This window comes from Bombus impatiens, unplaced genomic scaffold (genome assembly GCF_000188095.3).
Source record: "Bombus impatiens unplaced genomic scaffold, BIMP_2.2 scf_0317, whole genome shotgun sequence".
Classification (NCBI taxonomy): Eukaryota; Metazoa; Arthropoda; class Insecta; order Hymenoptera; family Apidae; genus Bombus; species Bombus impatiens.
This window is the reverse complement of record NT_176736.1, coordinates 354,592-378,344: the sequence shown is the minus strand read 5'-3', so window position 1 is coordinate 378,344 and position 23,753 is coordinate 354,592. Positions and strand designations below refer to the sequence as shown.

General features: G+C 29.8%; 2 protein-coding genes across 10 annotated transcripts; both read left to right on the top strand.

Moving 5' to 3' along the window:
- On the top strand, positions 1–7,165 carry LOC100745373. 6 transcript variants are annotated; one of them, XM_033320440.1, is made up of 4 exons: positions 1–232; positions 2,173–2,347; positions 4,676–4,997; positions 6,639–7,165. In XM_033320440.1, the coding sequence occupies exons 1-4, from the start codon at positions 201–203 to the stop codon at positions 6,758–6,760; spliced, it is 651 nt and encodes a 216-aa protein (XP_033176331.1). In that variant the 5' UTR covers positions 1–200; the 3' UTR covers positions 6,761–7,165. The 6 variants fall into 6 exon arrangements, 5 of the variants coding, with proteins under 5 accessions (XP_033176331.1, XP_033176330.1, XP_033176329.1 ...); XM_033320439.1 differs by having other exon boundaries at positions 4–232; positions 1,617–2,347; positions 6,639–7,160; XM_033320438.1 differs by having other exon boundaries at positions 4–232; positions 1,603–2,347; positions 6,639–7,160.
- Positions 7,166–15,986: 8,821 nt separating this feature from the next.
- On the top strand, positions 15,987–21,152 carry LOC100748366 (heterogeneous nuclear ribonucleoprotein A1). Of its 4 annotated transcripts, none has more exons than XM_033320436.1 (6): positions 15,987–16,147; positions 16,764–16,967; positions 17,528–18,127; positions 19,124–19,163; positions 20,818–20,871; positions 20,959–21,152. In XM_033320436.1, exons 1-6 carry the CDS (start codon positions 16,066–16,068, stop codon positions 20,966–20,968), a joined length of 990 nt encoding a protein of 329 aa, XP_033176327.1. In that variant the 5' UTR covers positions 15,987–16,065; the 3' UTR covers positions 20,969–21,152. The 4 variants fall into 4 exon arrangements, 3 of the variants coding, with proteins under 3 accessions (XP_033176327.1, XP_003489143.1, XP_024222986.1); XM_003489095.4 differs by having other exon boundaries at positions 17,528–18,157; XM_024367218.2 differs by having other exon boundaries at positions 17,528–18,157; positions 19,076–19,163.
- Positions 21,153–23,753: the final 2,601 nt, after the last annotated feature.

The window sequence follows — 23,753 nt, the reverse complement described above, 5'->3', positions numbered from 1 at the left end:
TCTAATAATCTCAACTGTGTTGAATATAAATCTGGCAACGGTGAGAGTCGAGCCTTAATGTAAACATAACCTAATCAGTATGACTTCCCGCGATTTTATGAAATATTTATTTGTAATAATGTTAGTAATATATATATATTATCATAGAAAATAGCAATAAACATTAATATAATGAAACAATTATAATACAGTGCAACAGAATGTGCAATAGTGTGTGTGTAACACAGTGCAGGTTTGTTTCCTATCTATGTCACTCGGTTGATGTTTATTACTGTTCTTTTTTATAACATTATTTCGTTCAATTTAAAGTCAAAACTGTCCAATAGTTATTCGATATATTTTATTTTAATTCTTTTGCTGTAATATTCTGCAATGAATTCCTCTACTATTGAATTCTACAAAGTTCTCCAAACTTTACATAATGAGATTTACTATTAACCATACAAATTTTTCTATATTTTATAGAAAGATTATTCTTATCAAAATAAAATACTATAAAATTTCACTGAAGACATGTATGCCAGGATGACTAAGAACTAATTTATTATTGTTTTATACGCTAAAAATGAATATATTATTATACAATACCATATATATTTTATTAAAATAAAAGTAGTTCTTTTATAAAGTATATGATAATTTTTGTAGATGACTGTATATCACCATTTGCAAGTACATCATACATGAATTTGTTTATCTTGAAGTTTATCTTTGAAGTACGTATGAATTAAATACTCACATAGGATTAAATGATTCAATGCCTATATATTTTATAATCCTTTCTTTATAGTAATATATGCATTGAAAACTAAGCTTGGAAACTAAGAAAAGTAGGAGGTACTTTTTATAATTCTTTATAAGTTTTCTTATAAAATCTTAGTAAAGTATTTTCAAATACACCATTAAAAAGTATAACTTTCTCATATCTTTGAATCTTATTTTCTTAATTTTAAACAGCAGAATTTCTTAATTTTTTGAGAAATAACAATTATACATCATAACTATTTCAATTTGAAATGCTATAGTGATTTCCCCTAGAACTAGAGCAATATCATGGTATTATTAATTTATAAGATTTTAATAAGAAAAAGCTACGTAATACTGTTACTTATGTTTATTAATTACTAACATAATGTAACATAATATACTTTAGCGTTATAATTGATTTCAAAAGTCTTCTGATTGTTATCATTGTTGTTCTCATTGTTTTATACTGAGTTATGTTTACTCATTTTTATTTATGTATTCATTAAACTTTTGTGTTTACAATTAGTATTAGTAATGTTGTTCTTTTTATGTTCCTACCATCTGATGTGCTTCTTTATCCATTTTTTATACCTGTAGTTATATCATTACTGTAATTTAACATTATAAGTTAGTCTACATTTGTTTTATATTTATATTTATTCAGAATCAATATACATAAATAATTTAAATACAAGCGTCGCATCATCGAATCTTCCTAAGAACCACAAAAAAATATGAATACAATGTTCACAAAAGCTAAAATGCTTATATATATATTACTTTTATATGCTATGTTTATATGTGTGTGTATTATTTATATATGATGATTATTTAAAAAATATTTTGTATATTTAGTTGAATTCTTTTAGAAAAACATTAATTACACAATCTGTCAATAAACTGCACTATAAGACTTCTAAGCATTGAGAGTTGAACTATCGATGCTTGCAAGAGGCGGTGTTGCCACGTTCACCGCAGCCAGTGCCGCGTCTCAAGTAGAGACTTGCCTCGCCGCATGTAGCGTGTGTAGTGATGTATCAGGTTGCATGACATATCGTTGAGGCAATCGCTATGAGTCTGCCGCGGACGGGAGACGGGAATTTACCTCGAGACAGATCTCAGCTTCTATACGAGAGTAGCACGGAAGTAAGGTCGCGACGCCGTTGTTAAAACTTAAAACATCTGTAACTTCTAGTAGCAACCTCTGTAAGAAGATATGAGTGCAATAGAAAATCACACATTCTGGACAGAATTTATTGCATTATATAAGAGTCTTCCTTGTTTGTGGGATATAAGGTCAAAATCATATGTGGACAGAAATTTAAGAAATGATGCAATAGATGTTTTGATCGAAAAATGTAAAGAAATAAATCCTTTGTCAGATAAAGATTTCGTTAATAAAAAAATACACAATTTGCGGTGCAGTTTTAGAAGAGAATTGAAAAAAGTCAAACAGTCGAGATCAACAAAAAATGTATATATACCAAGCCTCTGGTACTTCGATATTTTAAGTTTTATAACAGACTGTGATCCAGGGAGAGATACAGAAAACCTTAGTGATGTTAGTATTAATTTGAAAACTGAATGCAATGATAATATGGTAAGTAATTATTTTTTAGTATCTTTAAAGTAAAAGTTAGTTATTATTTGCTCAGTTATTTTATTCATATATTTATACACAATATTTAATTAATCTAATCCGTATAAACATTATTCTCTTTTTCAAATTTACAGCTTCGTCATTATTAAAATCATTTTTGAAATTTTCTCGATTTCTCGCGAAGAAAAATTTAAAATTCATACTGTTCGTTGTAAGAGTATCAACACTTTTATAATTTTTTCTATTCCTCTGAATGTGTATTTACGTTATCTTCATATAAGGGAGGACATATATACATATACTCTACTGTTCGAATGCATCCGAACACATGTTTGTTTTTGACAGGATGCAATTTAATAAAATTATAGTTAGGTGGATTTGCAATGATTTAATTTTTTTTTGCGATCAATACAGTTATGTACAATAAAATATTATTGTGTATAAAATCAAAATACGAATAGTTTAGATAAAGAAGGTTTTTCTGAACTGATAAAACTATAGACATTGCAGTGATATCTAAGATATGATACTTAATGCGAGTAGACAAATTTATGCGAATAATATTACATTTCAGTAACTTAATTATATTTTAATTTAATTATAATATAATTTAATTATATTGTACTATTTAATTATAATATGCTACCGATAACATGTTCATTGTGGATCTAATTTTCATTTCGTACAATGCTGTATGCTAACAAAAAATTTCCATACAACACTTCATATATGTGTTTAATATGAATTATTAGGAAATATTTCTTCGTAATTTCAAGATTTTTAGTTCATTTGACACATTTAAGTCGATACCGTACATAATCTAAAAGTATGTGCTTATCCGATTCGAATGTGCGTGTCGTGCTTAATGAACGTATTCAATTCGGTAAAAGGTGCATACTACTACTGCAAATCGACTAATTTGTCCAGATATTAATGAGTAATAAGATATTTATTTTATGCATGCCACTTTAAAAATTGTTTAATAAGCGGTAGTTTATTAATTACTTAAAACAGTGGCATGTACCACATGTTAAATGTCAGTACATATAATACTGAACAGAAGTATTTGCACAGATCAGCTTTTCCTACAAAATTTCCTGTAAATTTATGTATAAAATATACACAACCTTTTTTGTAAAATATACACATAACTTTTGACTTTAAAATTAAAATATCATATGAAACATATGATATTAATTATTAAAAAATTGATGCAAAAATCGACTTCATAATTGTTTTGGAACCGATTATTAGTACTAAAGAAATTAATCTAGGAGCGACATAGAAACCATAAGCGAAGCAATAATTTGTTTCTCGTAGCAGTTATTCAAAATAAATGTTATACATGATAGTTCTAAGAACTGGGATTGATATCATAACAATTTTAAATCCTAGAAAGTTATATTTTAGAGAAAAATTAAATAGAGTCACGTTTTTTTAGAAGCTGTGAAAGGGTTTCACAAGAAAAGCTAATTTGTGTCAATACCTTTGTTCCTCTGTATTAGAGGATTAAAAATATCAAACACTGAAGCCATCAAATGCGTTTCCATTACAGTGAGCCCTACTAATTCTAAGCTCATAATTAAATATTTTATGTCGTCTTGTTAAAATTTGCTTTCTCCTTTACTCATGAAGGAGCTTGATCATCCACAAGTGTACATGATATGATAAAATTTCTTTCTTTGAGTATTGTAAGATTGGATAAATTTAATTTTGTAGCGAACTTTTGATACAATTCTGTCTTCTGCAAAATTCTTCCGTCTTTATCTACATGAATCGTTACAAGTTCATACATTGCATTGATGGTTTCTGGTAAAATAATAATAGATATTCCCTTATAATTGTTGTGATATGATATGAATTACCAGCTAATTTTACTATTATATGTTTATTATATATCAATTGCTATAACACATTCATTAGTTTATTATAAGGATTGAGAATCGATCAAGGCTAGATTAATGTTTTTGAGGCCTAAGTATATCGATTTCTTTAATAGAAAAAGAAGGGGGAGGGGACTTAAAGTGAAATAAATTTACGTAAGCGTGATATAAAATTTACGTTGTAATCAATTATATTTAAATTTCTTAGTACACAATTTTATGACATAGTTGTTATTTTTAAAATTTTTCTTAACATAATTCGTCCGTTATACTCGTAGAATAAAATGCACTTTTCTCGAATAGCGAAGCCCCTGAGGTGACAAGGCCCGGGGCCATAGTTTCGCCCCTTTTAACCCTGTGCCTGGAATCGATTGTCATTTCTGCTCTAATCGTAAGCCTAAAAAATGAAGAAATGTATGTATGCACATATCCTTATCTATTTCAGGAACAAGACGATGTCGATACAGGAGGAAATATGTTATCTTCATCTCCGGAAGTATCAACTAGATTAAGTTCTTCTTTATCAACAACTCCTTCAATGACAAGAAACGTATTTAAACGAAAAAGGAAGTGCAAAGATAAGAAAAGTCAACCGGTTGAACTTGCTCATAAAATTTCAAAGGATGCAATATCTAATACACACGTCCGAGAAGATATTTTTGATATTACTGGAAAAAAGATTGCCTGTGACCTTAGAGAATTAAACGAGCAACAAAGAATAATAGCAGAGAAACTTATCAATGATATTATATATTATGCAAAATTAGGTAAATTGAATGAAAATTGTTTAGTATGTCCTACGCACGTGCGACCTACATAGCAAATTTTTCTGAGTATGACCTGTCATTTTAAAAATCGGAGTGATCTCCATCATGTATTTTACAATTTTGTGAAAATTTCCGAGTATAAAAAATATACATACATTCATATATGCATATAGGTATAATATTTATATTGAACGTTAAAGCTGAACTAAGAGGTATTTGTTTTAATAGAATTTAAATCCCATAATTAAAGAAATTTGGTAAAACATGTAAATAAAAAATTCTTTAAGAAATCATTAATAATATAGTTTTCTTTTAAAAATTTGTACTATTCACCAAGTTTCTGGAAATATTTGATATAAGAACTATAACGATATAGTGCAGGAAAATTTGCGAGCTTCGTAACTTCATTCGGTAACTAAATATTAAAGCGTAGTTATCAGACGTTCTTCTGCAGATATAATTTCTCGTGTTACAGTGTTCTTTTTCTCGATACAAGAAAATGAAATAAAAATTCTCTTGTACATTGTGTGTGGATAATTTTAAAAATATTTTAATCATATTTATCAAACATTTCTGTAATGGTCATATGTAAGAATATTCTTTCTTTTGCTTTTCATCTCAATACCTTCTTTTTAATTTTCTCCTATTGCATAGAAAGATATTGGAATGCCATTTACTTATCTTAAAATTGAGATTAAGTGTAAGTAGGTAACATGATACATATTGAGACTGCCTCATCTGGTTTCGAGTCATGTGGCGAGGCCGAGACTTCGCTATGTCTAGGGTACTTTACCGCGAGTCGTCTATATATTTTCGGTGACTTAATTACGTTGTATATTAGAAAATTTGAATAGATACACATACGTGACACTATTTTATATTATGCAGAATTTTATTGCAGTTGTGAATACTACACGCACGCACGCACGCACACACACACACACACGCACTATTCTTTTTATATTGGTTAAATTTCTTTGTACACCACCGCTTTTGGATATTAATAGTATGAAATTGCTACTAACATAATATTAGTAATTAATATATAACATAAACCTAACATATAATATTGATAATTAATTCGATTATTCGCGATCGAAAATGGAATATACAATAAAATTAAAGAGTCATTCAATTTTTGTCGAAAAATTATCAATCTTCGTACTATTGTTACTTCCTCCTTCAATAAGTTCATCTTATTTCTCGAAGATGCTTTCAGAAGGTTGCGTAGTCCGACTTGTTCTTCCTGTATGTATATTTAGTGTGTAGGTATACATGCCTACGTATACATACACTAAATGTATGTATATACGCACACTAACATACGCACTAAATTTATATGTATATACATACATATATTACCGCATAGAAGTACGCGGAAACTTTGATAAATTTGTTTTGATAATAATTAATTCAGTAGGCTATAAACATTTAAATCTGTTCGGGAATGTAATTTTTATTTTGTTATTCAGCAAGTTTCTTTGCAATAAGTCTACATTCGGCACGTAGTGAAAAGTCGTTTGTTAGAGGCCGGTCATTGTTCGGTTCCATGCTAGCGAAGTATCATAAAGTCGCATCCCAAAGGATCTTCTGGAATCCAGATGCTCGGTTCCGAGCCTAACGGTTCTCGGTACTTCGTAGTGTCGAGTCTTGACCTAGCGGGATCATCCTGTTGCCAAGCCGCTGCGCCGTTCACCAGCGGTCAGCTCCTTCACCCCTGCTCCAAGGACATATCTTGCCACGATTGCACTGCAACGAGGTGACTAAGGGTTGGTCGCTTTTAGGTATAAGTTAGTCGCTTTTCGAACATCACTAGTTTTTTTTCGTCTATCACTCGTTGTCATTTCGTTAGTCAGTTAGTCTTCGTAGTTAATCACATCTTTAATTAGTTAGCAGTTCTAATTTGTTTGTTGAAAATACATAGATTTTAGTCTTCGATACCAAGTGATTCGTTGTGAAGGTTTTTTATTAAACTGCACACCACGCGCAAATTTTAATAAACTTCGAACCATCCGTTTCTATCGACCACGGGCAATAAAGAAAATTATATGTATGTTAAAATAATCAACAATAGCATGTAAATTTATTTTTACAATTAAATACGCGATTTATTAATAAGTCGGTCGATTATTTATACAATTGTTTGAAATAATGTTATTAATCGTACGAGCTATCCTACTAGCTCTTGTATGATATATTGTGTATCGAAGAATGAAATTTGTATATCTTTGTTGTAGAATTATATTCATGTTCTATTTTTAAGTAGGCATTATCTTCTCTTGTTTTTATTTCTATAATCTTTATAACCATACATTAAATTGTATAATTTTGTAACTAAATTAAGTTTTATCAATTCGTCGCTCTAGTTCTTAACTGTTCTGTTTTCACTAACTCCTAAACTGAGAAGACTGAGTTTGAAATTTATGAAGATTAATATTATTGTTTGGAGGTAGAATTTGAAAGAACTGAATGTTGCTTTCTAGCTAAGATGTTGCGTTTTAAGCTGAACTTTCATCGTATTATCGTGAATTTGTATTTTTTACGCATATAAGACATACGTGGATTTGTTAATTACATTTTTCGAAAAATTAGGTTAAAACAGTTATGAACTAGGGTAACAGTCTGTCTACATTTCGTTTAAAAATAAAAAATAGTATTAAATTAACAATTAAATAATACTAAATGCATGTAGTCTCGCTTTTCATACAATTTTGCAAGGTAAATATGTAAATGGAAAATGCAGCAACGCTTGGAAAAATAAAAAACGTCTGCCGTCGGTAACATTTGAAAAACACAAGATGTCGATTGACGTCTCTCGACGTTAATGTATTAAATTAATATTACGTTATTATGAACATGCATATTAGTATATTTATCTGCCCCATTGTATTCAACATAATTTTATTTCACCTTGTTTATCCTTCGAAACTTCGAACTTATGTATAATTTATTTGATCCGGATTTAGTCGATCGTCTATTTGGTATTATGCAGTGACGTATATATTGTTATCGACGTTCAAGCTCAAGTAACAATTAATTGCGTTAACAACTTTTCTCACTCTCTTATAAATTAAAAAATTCATAGATCATAATTAATCCTCTGTTATAGTACATATCATTCACGATGAATCTTTTCCGAAATTGTATGAAAGAATAAGTTAAAAAGTTTCTTATCTATTCATTCAAATGAAGTTAGTTTATAATTACATATTTTCCATTATCAATATATTGTCAAGATAGAGCCACAAACGAACTCGACGACAGTTGACCAATCAGGATATAAAATCTCCAGTGATTGTATTGCAATCAGCACGAATCCTAAGAACGCAATATAATATACATATCTCTCTAAAAATAAACAAATGTAAAATAAAAATTTTACATCCGTTGAGTTTGTCGATTTTGCTAATTGGATTCAATATGTATATGTACATAATTCCTATGTAACAATATTTACACACATCCAAATATACTATGTAGATACTTTAAAAGATAGAGGGCATGACAGAACGTCTGATGTTTTGCACAATTGGTATTTCAGAATATGAGATTCGAAAACTTATAAGGTGGCAGATCTGTCTTGTACTTTTTCTGTGGTGATATATAAATTCTGCATCTCGTTCGTGTTAGAGTAAAAGGAAATCAAATAGGATCAATAATACTATTAATGTATATCTTGATAGCTTATAAAATCTTCTAATTTTCAATTAGTTTATTTTAATTTAGTTACAACTCCTAATTTATTTACATTTGTAAATATAATTATATTTAATATTTCAACTAAGAAGCGCGAACACTAAAAAATTATATTTTGAAATACTTTATTTTAAAAGTTACTTCATAATATTGTCGTAGTACAATATAAACGCGAAAAATTAAAATAACTTAAAACCTTGCAAGATGGAAACATAAAATTATGTGTGCGTAGATATAATGAAATAGCTATTGTTAGATATAATAAGCATGTAAGAAAATTTTGGTTGCAATGTATGATATTTATGTTTCTTTTTAAGTACTGTATCAGTATATACTAAAATTTTGTGATTTTTTATCATTGAAGCACTAGCCCTGTAAAGATTTCTTCTAAACATTAAAAAATTGATTAAGATAATACAAAAATGGCAATAACAGAAAAACAATTATAAATAATATTTGGATGAATATTAATAATTTCATTGTCTAAGGATACTTAAAGATATGTATATATTCGCCAGTTGAATTCAAGGTTATAACGTCATAACACCACGATTATTCACTATGAGAGACTCGTAAAAAGTATACCTGATGCGTTAATATAGTAACAGAAGGTTCTTTAAAGTATTTTTGCACTTCGGTAACACCTCTGTATTTAATTATTAATGGTAGAATTAGAAAAACAAAAGTAAAGAATATTTAAATAATAGTTGATTCATTCCAATTTTGCTTAAAATCCATTTTATCTTCAATCACTGTATAAAAATGTTATTTCCCAAAAACATAAGATAATTTTTCTGGTTAATTGACTTGTTACTATATATTATTATATATTATATATTATTGATATAATTGATATATTCATACGTATGAAGATAATTTTCTTATCATCCAGAAGCGGTCATCCTTTTCAAGTAATAGGATTTTAAAACAGTTCCGGAATCCACAAGAATAGCAATAGTGACGTATCGGGAAAATGATTATATCCTAGACTGACATAAAAGCTTCCTTGACAAGTTCTATTTTGAAGACTGTATGAAATATTTCTTCATGAATAATAACAATACGTGTTTACAAACAACTTAAGAATATACACACAAACCAATCAAAATGCCAAAAGAATTGAAGACAATTTAGAACTGAGTATACGCAACATATCTATAGAATGAATATTTATGTTCATAAATCTTCCTATAATTATTCCAATAATTATAAAATAAGTACAATCAAAAACAATAATTATAAAATTTTTACGGTATTAATCATTTTTTCTTACCTAATGATTTACAATGAATAGAACTTGAGTTTTTAAAAGTTGAAACTACTATATATAAAATAATATCTATAATAGTGTTAAAGTGATAATTCTTATTTTATCGATTCCATCCTGGAATAATTACGAATGAAGCAACTTTTGTAGGCAATAGGTACGTAAAATTCAACATATTATATAAATTAAACCCATTTAACACATAATACGTACTTTCATATTTTTCATATGATGAATAAACACTACATATGAATAAACATTAGAAGCAAAACATCTATGACAGATACTTAAACAAAGATATAATGATATCGAAAGGAGATTTCTACGGTATAGTTCAGCTTTCGATGACTTAGAGGCAATTTTGAAGCAATATCCAAAAAGGCGTTAATAACAATTTGTGTGTTATTTAAATAACGAATTAATAGTAATTGACTCTAGAAGGTTGTTATGTTTTACATAATCATCGACACATATTGTTTAAAATAATTACCAATGAATTTCATACACGATTAAAAATTCTAGGTTTTTCCTACGAATTTCTTTATATTCATTGTTTCAAGTCATCTAATAAAGGACGTGACTCAGGTATCCAGAGCGTTTTGTTTTCCTTGAAAATTCTAAGTACTGAATTCAGAATTTCTTTTCCCGTATTCCAAGGATAACTATCGTATTTCTTTTTATTTTGTAGAATTTGATTGTTTTTTATTTCTTGTTTAATTTAATATAATAGCGTTAAATATACATATTGATATAATTGCATGTTCATTAAATATATACACTGATAATTTCTTCTAATTTATACTTATAAGTGTAAATCAAAAGGAGTACAAAAGTTCATATTTAAAACAAACATTTACAGTATATACGCATTTCGTCAATATATTTCGATCCTAAAGTTTTAGCACTTGCTTGCAATTTGTCTTTATTGAAATATTTATTAGTTATTAATTACAACTTAATTAAAGTTGTATTAATAAGTACTTATCATTATTTTTAAAATTTCTTAAAAAAAAATTACCAATCGTATGTATGGAATTTTTGAAATATAAGGAACTCTTTCTTTCTTGAACTAAACATATCGTGTAATTATTAATGAAAATTTAATCGCGTGACCTATGACGCTTGTAAAATTTCCATTCCGTTATATTCGTTCAAAAGTTATAAATTCCGAAAATATCAAGAAACAAGTTATAGGAATGGGACAAATATACAACGAGAGAACAAAAACGCAAACTACAATTTTCGTCACACAGTTGAAAAATGTGTAGCTAAATATTGTTACTGCTTAGAATCGTAGAAGCTTGTCAGTTTGAAATATCAATAAAACTCTAAGCAGGCTCCGCAAATGTATTTGCGTTATAGTCTAAATTCATCGATGACAACTAAATTATAAGTGTGCTAGCTTAAAATTTGTAGCAGTTTGTTTACTGAGCTGTCGGGAATATTGATACAGTAATTTCGACACCCACGTTCGAAACCTTCTTATTTCATTTTCCTCAACTATTAGGAACATATATTTAAAGAGCGTGTTAATAAAATACTTAACGATGTATAAGAGGAAATATTTTACTAATAACAGCTTTATGTAACGCGATTATTTACATCATATTTTAACACTGAATTATTTCCAATAAAATACACTTATTTCATGCTTATGCGGTATGCAATAGCGTAGGTAATTGTTTTAAGTGATTCGTTCTGCTGGCGGACGTCATCCGATGTGGCTATATTACCGGTAATTTAGAAAATCCCCGACCGTGGGTGAAACGACTAATTTACTAGTTGTCTCTCTAATTGCATATCGGTATATACCGCGCATATTATGCTGTACATTGCATATCAGTGTCAGTGAACAAACTAGTAAACTTTGTATCAGATTCAGCTTCCAAGAATTTTGTTTCCATATAGGAAAACAATTAGCATCTTACCAGTAGCACATGTGGTAGAAGTAACACGAAAAATGGATATATCGTATAATGTGTACAATTATCTTTTTTAATCATTACCAATCGTATGTTACCTCTCCTGAGAAGGGAATATGAGTTTTAATATGAATCTCTGATTAAAATAAATAAAATTCATGTATAAAATATAAAAATATATGTATGTTGATTTTGTTGCTGAAATAATTATTATAACACTTGTGATGAGCATTCATAAGCTTAATGGTAATGGAGCTATAAATTATAAAGCGAAGAGTAACAGAAAACGATGTTTCTTGTAAATTATAATATTATACCTTTTTATGTTGTTATGCCTTTATACGAATTAAAATACATTGTTTAAATTTTCGTTATCGTTGTATCGTGAAAAGTGACGATTTAAGAATTTCGTTATCTTTTTGCAGATGAAGTCAATAAATTAAAAGTTCAAATTAATTAAAAAGGATAAACTAAAACACTCTATACCGTTAATTATTTGTACGTTGCTAAATTTACTTTTAGGACATTTTTAGTTGAAAGATTCATTGAACTTTTAAATATATAATTTTAACTTTCATTTTTCTTTTTATTTATATGTACGTGGGAAAAATCTTTTAGCCGTTATTACACGCGCAGGTGATTACGACAGTGGCCTAAGTAATATACATGTATTTTTTGCTCCGAGACATTTACAGTTTTTGCATTTGACGTATCAACTGAATTTTGTTTAACGACGCAACAAACAACACCAATCAATGATGCAGTTTCTGCTACTTTGTGGAGATAGTTTCAGATTATTGTGATGTCGATAGACGCGACGCAAAATAGCCGATGAACTCGTCTTTTTTAGACTCTTGACATAGGTCACTTTCACAATCATCGACATATATCTAATTGCTCGACTATTCACTATTTACTAAGACTTAACACTATTTAAGTATGCATGTTTATTCCTAAGAAATAAAAATAATTAATTGATTAATAATTAATAATGTTGTAGCTTCCTACACGCAACCATTCATCATTCAGTCGTGCATTCTTGTACTTGAATGAATATATAAATGCAAAAAGTGGAATTGGCCAGTCACGATGCACATCGGAAAATGATTTATGGGATTGTGGAAAAGTACGAACGCCGAGTATAAATACGAATTAAACGGTGTGATCGCGTGAATCACAATTATAGTTAGGGGCAATCAGATTTTTTCTACGTTTGTAGATTAACGAAACAACAATTTATTATTATTTTTATTTAAGTAGCATTTTAAAGCTGCGATAAATCTCTTGGAAAGGTATTTCATCAAAGAGTGCATATTAAAAAAAAAAAAAATTACATGAACCGTCACGGATGCCAAATTGTGCCATACTTAATAAAATATTTAAAGATATAAAAATTACTGAAACGTTTTTAGTTACTTTCTAGAAACTTTTACCCCTTTCAATCTTTATTGAGAAATGTGTTCATCGAATTCTTTACTATTCATAGATATCTCTATAGGCCAAGGTTATGAAAGATTAAGATTCTAAAACAATCAACAGGAAGAACATGATGCGATTACTTGGCTGATAGCTTTTAAACTTCTACGATTCGTACGAATCACATGAAACAGTGATCTCACCATTTTGCTTAAGAATCTCCATAAATTATCAATCAGGTAGACACGAATCAAAAAGAACCGCAGCTGTAGATGTACAATTTACAGTTTTCCTAGTATCTTATTTGACTATCTCTGTATATCATCAAAATGAACACAAATTACATTGTTCATAGAAGGGGAAAAGTTCGTTCCTGTGAATTAAGAAGTTGCGCAAGTATTTTCTTTGTATTGTATTATTATTGCATCATTGTGTTATTTTTATTTCCTTGATTTATTTGGTATTATTCTATATTTTGTTCCTTAAATGTATTAGAACATTTATTTCTTTAATATATAATATTCTACCTTTAAAATCTGGCTAATCGTGATTCTTTAAACTAAATAAAATTGTTTACTATATTATTCTGCATTCATGTTCCAATTTATATTTAGCGGAAGCACATTTCGTCGAATTGAATTTTAAAAATAGTAACGTGTAAATCATCAAATATTTTCTTAGTTAACAATTCCGAAATCGAGTTATTTCTTGCGAATTATAATTTTGTGAAAATACGCTCTTAACACGAAAAAGATAAATCGTGCCACAAACAGTTATAAAAACGATCATGATACTGTAAAAAGCATATTTATTGCATTCATGTAGCGCATTTATGTGAATCATACGCTTATTTAGTATTCTGTCCTTCTCGAGGTCCTCTATACCGTTTACTCATTTTAATATCTATTTCTACATGAGAATGTTTATCTGCCTGTTTATGTTTCTCTATATACGTTTTTTTTTTTAAATAATATCGTAACTTGCGTATTTGAAAATTAATAACAAGCGTCTATCGAACAACCACGGTATTCCAATTCAGATAACAAATACTGAAACAAAGCCGTTGTAACTTCTAATGATCGTTACTACGAGTCATTTCAACCTTTCACCGATTTCTACCTTTACACATAATAATGACGAATTTATCATCAAGATTGGAATACTCGATTATTTTCTTTTGTAATATTTCATTATTCCACTGTAACATTTTCTAGTAACATTAAGGGATGATAAATTGATATGATGATAAATACAATGTACGACAAATTCGAGATATAGGAAGGAAGAATCGGTAAAACTACCGTAAGTACTAGATCTGGATCCTGATCTACATAATCGTTAGATTACTAGACCTTTTCCAGTGATCTATGAATATGTATATATGCATACTAAGTAATCATTGATTACGATCGAATAAATTATAACATCTACTACGATGTTTCGAAAGTGTCTGACTATTAAATTTATATACCTTAATTCAATTATTATCATTATCTTCTAACATTCTTTTTATCATTACTTACAACAATTATTTGCAAACAATATTGTTATCCGCGACATATTTATTTTATCGTTATGTTAAAAAACATTATTTGAAAACAGTGATCGTTTGCTATTGCATCCAACATCTCGCGAGATAACGATACTCAATTCGACCTTGAGTATTAAAATAAAATGCATTCCTTATTAATTAAAAGAAAAAAAAAAGAAGTTGTTAACAACTATTGTCAGTATATGCATATATGAAGTAAGTCTCTACATCGTAATTTTACATTTTTTCTTAGAAAGGATTATATGAACTTTAAAGACCCATACGTACGTGGATATTAGTTTTCAATCATTTCTGCTCACTTCACAGATATTTTAAATTTAACTTATTATGCAATCGAAATAATGGCAAACTCAAGAGTTTTAAATGGAAAACAAAAGGCAATTTTTGTACGTTTTATTTAAAGAGTAATATATATCAAGACAGGAGAAATTACTAAATCTTTGTCAAAATCACAAGAGAACGTAAGGAGAATTGTCGTCTGTTTCTATGACAGAAAGTTATTTGACAAGTAAAAAGATTCATCAACTTAATGTATATTATCAGCACGCTCTTTTATTACGGAACGTTATATTTTTAGGAGATGTTATTTTTTAACGTTCTTTCTTGATATCTTGACGTAAAAAGTTTATGCTACATTTTATCAAACATAATACGTTCATTAGGGTCAAACATAGTCTAACTGCTGATGTTATTTAACGCGTTCGAAGAATCGATAGAATAGTTACTTTTCATTTCACTAATCTGTTTGGCACAACGAGAAGGTTATGTTATCGAGATAGTTCACGTGATGCTTTCAGAAATTCGATATATGCACGTGAACAAACACATTTCACAGGGTAGTTTTTAAGATTTGATTATTGGCGTCTATTGTTTCCTGACTCGACACTAATTACATTTCTTTCAGTATCACCTAACTAACTTACGACCGATTTTGTGATAATCGATAAAGCGAGAAACGAGTACACTGAATTCACTTTAAAACAACATTACAGTGTGCATGAACGCGTGAAACTGGAATTCCCACGGAAAAACCAAAAATATGAAGTTGTAATGGTAGTAGGTAAATGGAAAAGGATGGGGAGGAGGCTCATCGCATTACTCGTAATGTTATATAATTGCTTTGAAGTAGTGCGTGTATAAAGATCGATGGCTATAAAAGCAGTAAGATGAAAGATCCGATGCACAGTGTGATCTGAGAGTTTCGAGCTCTCCACAATGGATCACGAAAAAACTAGGAGTTTTAGGGGCTTGCTCCTACTTCTCCTTATTACAGTCGTATCGGCTGCACCAGCTACAGGTGAGAAAATATATATTGCATGTTCATATATGCAAACCTCTTAGAGAACCTAACAATAATCTTTTTAAAAAGCTTAATTTTCTATTTTATCCGCATTGCATTCTAAAGTCAGTGGAAGCGATATAAACGAGATTGTTATATCGGTCAAACGTTAAAGTTTACATGTTTGAAAATCTAAGTTAAGTTACTTTAGGGAAGATGAAGTTTTCCAGCCTTATCCAAGACCGTACAACGTTAACTCAGAACTACTTCTTTCTTTCCAATAGGTAGGAATCTTTGACAGTTGTTGTCACGGGACATGTACAATATACGGCTGTGAGTGCGGTTAAATCAATCGGTGTGTTCGTTTAACCATTTAACGTTTTAATTTACGACTTCACTGTATCGCTTCTACCGGCTGTACGTTGCCTGTATTCTTTTGTTTAATAGAAGGTGTAGAATAATCTGTAGTATTTCAGAGTGTAGTTTTACATCATCATTTTGTTCTATATAACGTCATGTTATAAAAATTCTGTTTAAGATGAGAAGATGAAAAGTGTTTTATTGTATTATTTTTATCACATATATGATTGAAATGGAGGTACATAGTAATCGCTTTTTTGTAACAAACCTTTAGAAGAATTATCGACTGCAGTAATACCTTCCAATGAGGAGGATACTACTTTATCGACCGAACTTAAGCCTCCTCCTTATCCGCAAAAAGAAGAACACCAGTATATGGTTTTCGTTATAAATATTTTTGGATTGAAAAATGCTAGTGGTGAAACTTCTGAAGAAATGTTTACAAATGAAGTCATCCAACATGTTCCAGAGCTAACAGGTAACTAAAAACGAATTACACTTTACATGAAATATAAAAAAGGAAAAGAAGAAAAGCGTAAAAAATTGATTAACTTAAAGTTTCGTGCATAGCTAACGAAATAGTGTACAAAGTAATAAAACTGTCAAACGCATGTATTGTATTTGATATTGTATGATACATTATATTAACATTACGATGATACGTAATATTAACATTCTATAACATTTAAATTAAATATTAAATATATATATTATCAATTAAACATATAAAATATGTATGTATATTCAATTTTGGGAATGTAGAAGTTAATATTAAGAAATTTTGAATTTAATCACGTATCTCAATTCTTACAAGCATCAATCTTTCAGTTTCATAGTTACCTAAATTATAATCTTACTCTCTGCCATGATATGTGTTAATGATTAATAGAATACTATTCCACGTAAAACAATAATGAACTGATTTACATCTATGATTTATGATTCTTTGACAGCTATGCACGATAGAAACAATTGAGATATCATATATATTATGAAGAAAGTAATTACTATGAACTAACTATAATTCAATTAAACTAGATCCATTGACAACTGTACTACTAATCTTCGAGGTAGACGAAAATGAGGAAGACACTGGTGTACCAGTGGATCTGGATGAAGTTGCAGATGAATTAAGAGATAAAGAGGGTTTGAACGTTGAAAAAATGAATAATACCGATGAAGCCAAACTTATTAAAGTGAAGCTTTATAAAAATGATATAGGAAACTTATATCCATTCAAAACAAAATTAAATGAATTAAACAAAAGTCGTAAGAAGAGAACATTGTGCGTCAAATGTGGGGGAGGCGGATATCCTGGTGGTGGACTTGGAGGCGGATTCGGAGGTGGTGGCGGATTTGGAGGTGGCGGAGGATTCGGAGGTGGAGGTGGATTAGGTGGTGGTGGAGGAGGATATCCTGGAGGAGGATACAACAAAGGAGGCTGCGGGTCTGGAGGATGTGGAGGAGGTGGATATCCTGGTGGAGGTGGAGGATATCCGGGTGGAGGAGGAGGTGGATATCCTGGTGGAGGTGGCGGATATCCTGGTGGAGGAGGAGGTGGATATCCTGGTGGAGGTGGAGGTGGATATCCTGGTGGTGGGGGAGGATACCCTGGAGGAGGAGGACATAACGGAGGAGGTTACGGAGGTCATCCGAACGGCGGAGGAGGTAGGACACAATTTAATGTTATTTTATTTTTTTAAACAGTGATTATCTGTGAATTATATAGATTACGTAGATTTAAAATTTCGCTTAACACGTTCGGTGTCTCGTGTAACATACGTTTGTGTGTATCCTTTTTTCTATTATATTTTCGTATTAAAAACAGTTGAATATATTGAAGTTTATATTAAACGAATTTAACCAGAATATACATCCACAAAAAAATATATTTACTTGATGAAATAATAAAAAATAAAAAATAACATGTTAATATCACATTCCATTGTTTCGGTACTACAACAAATCGACAAAAGGCGTTAAATGTTAAACGTAACAAATTGATATAGATATTATAAGAATATAACTACTTATTTTATAAATTATTCAGTAATAAATATTAGCTGTATCACCTGTTACTACAAATATCAATGTTGGTGCAAAGTTATTGATGTAACAGAGCCCTTTACTATAATAAGGATACACACAATGATCGCACGATTTGAACCATATTTCAACGTGTTGGGATTGAAACAATAACCAAAAATAACAAATTACCGTTAATCGTAAGAATTAACGATATAATATAGTAGGCTTCAGCTATTTGCTATTTGAAATTTAACAGGTTCATAATTTGGCAACTTACCAAATAAGCGTTGATTGCAATTGCGTTACTGATGCTACAGATTTTTATGCATGCGATTTATAACATATTAACAGCATTGTGAGCATACGCGCAATTATATTATGCTGTGGTACAATGGAACACAATGTTAAATTATTAATGAAAGCATATGGTATATCATATATACCATATATTTTATATTGTTCTGAAACTATTACGAAAAGATACAATGCATTTAATGAAGCTATATAACAAAGTAATAACGCATCGCTTCCGCTTCTAACGCTGGGTGATTTTTATAGGATATCAAAAAATAGACACTATACCCGTTATTGTTATACCGGTTGCAGGCGGTGGATATCCATCTGGCGGCGGTGGTTGCAGCACATGGTACAGTATTAAATTATCTCTTAAAATATTGTAGTATCTAAGAGTATCAACAAATAAGAAACAGAGAAGAAGAAATTTCATAATAAGTATTTACCAAATTTACTTGCAACTCATTGAATTTTTCGTTATACTATTATTTTTGCTTATCTCATTCGTATTGTTGTTAACTGCCATCGACTGCTCATTTGATACTGCTATCTTTTTTTATTGGTAAAAACGATTTTATACCGAAGTTATTGAAATAGGCTTTCCAAATTATACTTTAGATTAGGTTTTTATATAGGATGTTTCAGGGTTTAACTGCCAAACTTTATCATAGTATTTTATGGATATAACATAACAAAAATATATAAGTCATTTACAGCCTTGTTAAAAGGTTGCAATAGCGATACGAAAGGGAATAATAAGAACACGTTACAGTTACTATACTATACTATAAATAAGAATAGGTTTACAATCAACATGGTCATTGACTGCTAACATTGCATTTCAAAATATTGACTGTTCCTATCGATACAAAACTGACAGCATTAACTTGAATTTATTTCTTCTCAATGAACCATTCACCACACTCATGAAGATTTGTTTGTTTTATTATTCTTGTGTAAAGTTATGCAAGTTACATAAAAATCCAATTATTTTTCTCACGTTATGTATTTTTACTATAATTTTTTGAAGAAGCTTCAAATGATTTATGTTTACATAATATTTTCTGTTCGATTATTAAACTTTGGAACAACCTGTATATTTTAAATAAATCAGAAAATAATAGAACATTAAAAAGTAACGAAAAACAATAAAAATTGTAGTGCAGAGAACATTCGACCAGAGAAAATGCATCTGAAGATTAATATTTTATGCATGATACACCATCATCATTAGTAGATAGAAATGAAAGAGGAATATTTCTGCACTGAATAATGAATAGAAAAAAATCCTAGCATAAAACTTTGACAAATGAGTTTTCGAAAAACAAATGACTTTATTGGGTATGCATACGTTTAATTAGAACTTCATTTCACAATTTTCTGCGAACTATTTCTACTTGAGTACGTTTGTATACATTGATAAGAGTTTTCAAGGCACGAAGGAGGAGACTGTTTCAATATTTGAAAAGCTACAAACACGATATCCGGTATAGACACTGCGTAAATCTCTTAACTGTCCTTCTTTCTTTGACTTGACAGGAGCGTAACGTTGTTTCTACTTTTGTTCTAATTGATGGTAAACCAAGATAATTATTTTAAAACTCGTGTTCAATTATATTAAGCAAATAGTCAAACTTTTCTACGAAAATTCTGACATAATCTCTATAGCATTTTCCATTTTCTATACTTAACTCTTTTAAGAGAGCACCAAATATGACAGGATGACGTCTTTCAACAATCCCACTTTGTAAAGTTGACTTTTCGTTTTTAATATATTGTTCTTTAGAACTTCTAACTTTTCTAAGAAGTTTAAATTCAACTTGACTGAACTGAACGAGGCTCCATTTAAACTAAATTATTTTTGTCTGTAAAATAACAAATATGAATTAAAAAATCATATTGCCCATTCTAATGAAAGTTATATTAAAGTAGTAAAAGTTATATTATTATATAATACCATTTTCGAAATATTTGAAATAACATCTTGTGATTTTATATTACTGTAGTGGCGGTGGTGGAAATTCATATGCTTCAGCTTCAGCGAAAGCAGGTTCCAGTTGGTATGTATTAAACTTCCATTACTTATTCAATACTATATGTTGTGGTAATTATTTACTGTTGGTCATAACACAATTCTCTATTTTCAGGGGGAAATAAACCAAATAGAATATAACAACGAAGATGTTTTAAGTTATATGCTGCCCAAAATATTCGCAAAAAATTCAACGACTTTTATAACATATACGTGGAATCATATTCAATTAGTTTGTTACAACGTAACGTTCGTCATCTTAATCGCCGATTTATGTAACATGTATCAAGTACCGAATAAATGAAAAAATAGTAAACAGGTTTGCCTTTAATAAAATCTCAGGATTTCCAGGAAATAATCGCAGGTTCTATTCCTGATTGATGTTCATCGTTAAAAGGGGAGAGCGCAACGCGTTAACGAGCATCGTTTTACATGCTGTGTGCATTGCACGTTACCTTTAATGCGTGTTGGTCTATTAATTTCTACGATCTACGAGGTACCTGTATTTATGATAATCAGATAATCGATCATCGGTACTGCGAAATCTTTAACTCGACCCTGCGTTGACCTTGAAAGGCTGTTGCCATTCTCGAGGAAAATCTAGTTAGACAAAGAAAAACAGAATTGTTTTTGCTGCTCTGTTAAAATCATAAAGTAGTAGATACCACGTCACGTCACAATAATTAACCCAACAATGATCAAAGAACGAAGTATAATTATTCTGAACAGCTGCAACTTGAAGCAAGATATTGAACCGGGTAGTGATTACTATTACTAATATAATCCGTGATAAAGTGGAAGACCGGTTTAATTACGCCTCCGATACCACGACTCTATATTGAATCTGCGCGAAGACTGGATGAAAATATCTGCTCATTTATGAAACTTCATTTACACGCGAGCTATTCGTTTTCGTTTGCTCGAAATGCGGGTGCCATGCACGTCCTTACGTACTTGTACTTATTTGTTCTTTTACATATGTTGTATTAAAGAAAATTATGAATGAGAAAATTATATCTTCGCTAGTTTTCTTTGATAGATTTAATATAAATGCGATAGATTATTTAAAAATTTGACCAATATAAAAGAAAAAAAGATAACTTACTACTTCTTCTTCGTCCAGCTCCTGTACGATTTTTATACCGACTCTTATACCGTGTTACAAATTTTTACGTCTCTTAAATGATAATTTTCTTCTATGAAGAAACGGTATTTTGAAAAATTGCATCTTTATATTACTCAATAATTAATAAACATAAATATTAATAAACACTTGGTTAATAGTTCACAATTCGTTGCAATTGATGATATAATACGTTCGATAATCAAGACATTAGCGACACGCTATAGTTTCTAAAGGAGTGACATTAACATCTAGATAGCTATTTCAGTACTAAGCATGCAATATACATTTGCACGGCGATAATTAATGTCACACGCAAGGTAAAACAGAGATGAATAATTACACGCGTCGAACGTTGATAGATAGGCACGATTCAATTTCATGTAATTACTAAAAGAAACGAGCGTGCTGTTACTGTGGCATGGTCTAAACTGTGCACATTATATCGCTGGCTATGGTTGTATACATCTTGCAAGTAGCAAGTCCATGCTGTAATTATGGCGCGAGTTGGGTGAACATAACGGTAAGGTTTCGATTCTTTTCTCTATTTTTCCAAGACTGTCAGGAAGGAATGAGCACGCGCGCGCGTGCGGAACGAAATCCGCGCCGAAACGAAGTCAAATCTCCGAGACTAGGTGATAGGTTCCGTGCTGCTGTGAATACGTGATCCGTATCCGTAGTTTCAAGTTGTGATCACACGCTTTCTCATCATTTACCTCATCGAACATTAGTATGAAAATAAACAAAAATTTATTTGATCTGTACGTCCAGAATCGTCGAACGTGTTTCGATAGTACAAAAATAAAAAAAAAATGTACCATGTTAACTGTTCATGAAATTTTAAGTCTGCTTTCGTTTTCAACGTGCAGTGTATTATTTCCATAAACTAATTTAGAAAATGTAAGTATTGCGAGCATGAAGAAAGAACAGAATAAGTAACGGGTTCAAAAATTACAGCAGCATTAAATGCAACAATTACGTAGCAATATAAGGAAACAATTACCGTATAAATGAAATGAAAGTTTGGTAAGTTTGGTAGAACAGATTTTTTGTGTGATTCTGTAATATAATATAAATTACGACTGGTAAACGAATTAGTATGAAATAATAAAGAATTAAAATTTCATGAATTATTTATTCATATAAGTATTGTAATTTATCTTTAGATTTTCATCGATATTTCAAATTCCTAGTATGCATTGGATAAGATTCCCCGAAGAATCAGGTAATAAATTACTCGAAGATTTAGCAAATGTAAATAACTGCATTTATTGTATAGACGTTTTGTTTTCACTTTTCTATAGCTAATGTATCTATCAGCGATAAATCTGAAGGTTTCTATTTAACTACATTTATTTTTTTTCGCATATTTATTATAATAGCAACTGAGAAAAAGCAAGAAGAAATTAAATTAAATTCACTAAACCGTACTTTAATATTTTATTTATATATTTGTATATCATGCAGACTGAATGATGTTACTATTTGCGCTAAAAAATTGCGATTTATTATTTTGTAGCCTGTCCTTTAAAAGTTATGGCGCTTCTTATCTATCTATAGCTTAATCGATGAACTATCATATACATTTTGTAAAATATTGATATGTGAAATAATAATCAAACAATATCAAATACGATTATTTTGATATTGAAAATTATTACAGAGTTATTGTATGGTTATTATATAATTCGTTGCACAGCTTTATTTAAAATTATTGCATTTCTTACAAAGGATTATTCGTTTAGATCTTAATTATGTTTATTTTCTCTTTAAATATCTTATGTTAC

Excerpts from the sequence above, each read along its gene's own strand:
- LOC100745373 (XM_033320439.1), top strand. The coding sequence starts at position 1,964 with ATGAGTGCAATAGAAAATCACACATTCTGGACAGAATTTATTGCATTA. Across the intron at positions 2,348-4,675 it reads CTGAATGCAATGATAATATG|GAACAAGACGATGTCGATAC; the intron begins GTAAGTAATTAT and ends TATCTATTTCAG. Across the intron at positions 4,998-6,638 it reads TATATATTATGCAAAATTAG|TGTCGAGTCTTGACCTAGCG; the intron begins GTAAATTGAATG and ends GGTACTTCGTAG.
- LOC100748366 (XM_024367218.2), top strand. The coding sequence starts at position 16,066 with ATGGATCACGAAAAAACTAGGAGTTTTAGGGGCTTGCTCCTACTTCTC. Across the intron at positions 16,148-16,763 it reads ATCGGCTGCACCAGCTACAG|AAGAATTATCGACTGCAGTA; the intron begins GTGAGAAAATAT and ends ACAAACCTTTAG. Across the intron at positions 16,968-17,527 it reads ACATGTTCCAGAGCTAACAG|ATCCATTGACAACTGTACTA; the intron begins GTAACTAAAAAC and ends CAATTAAACTAG.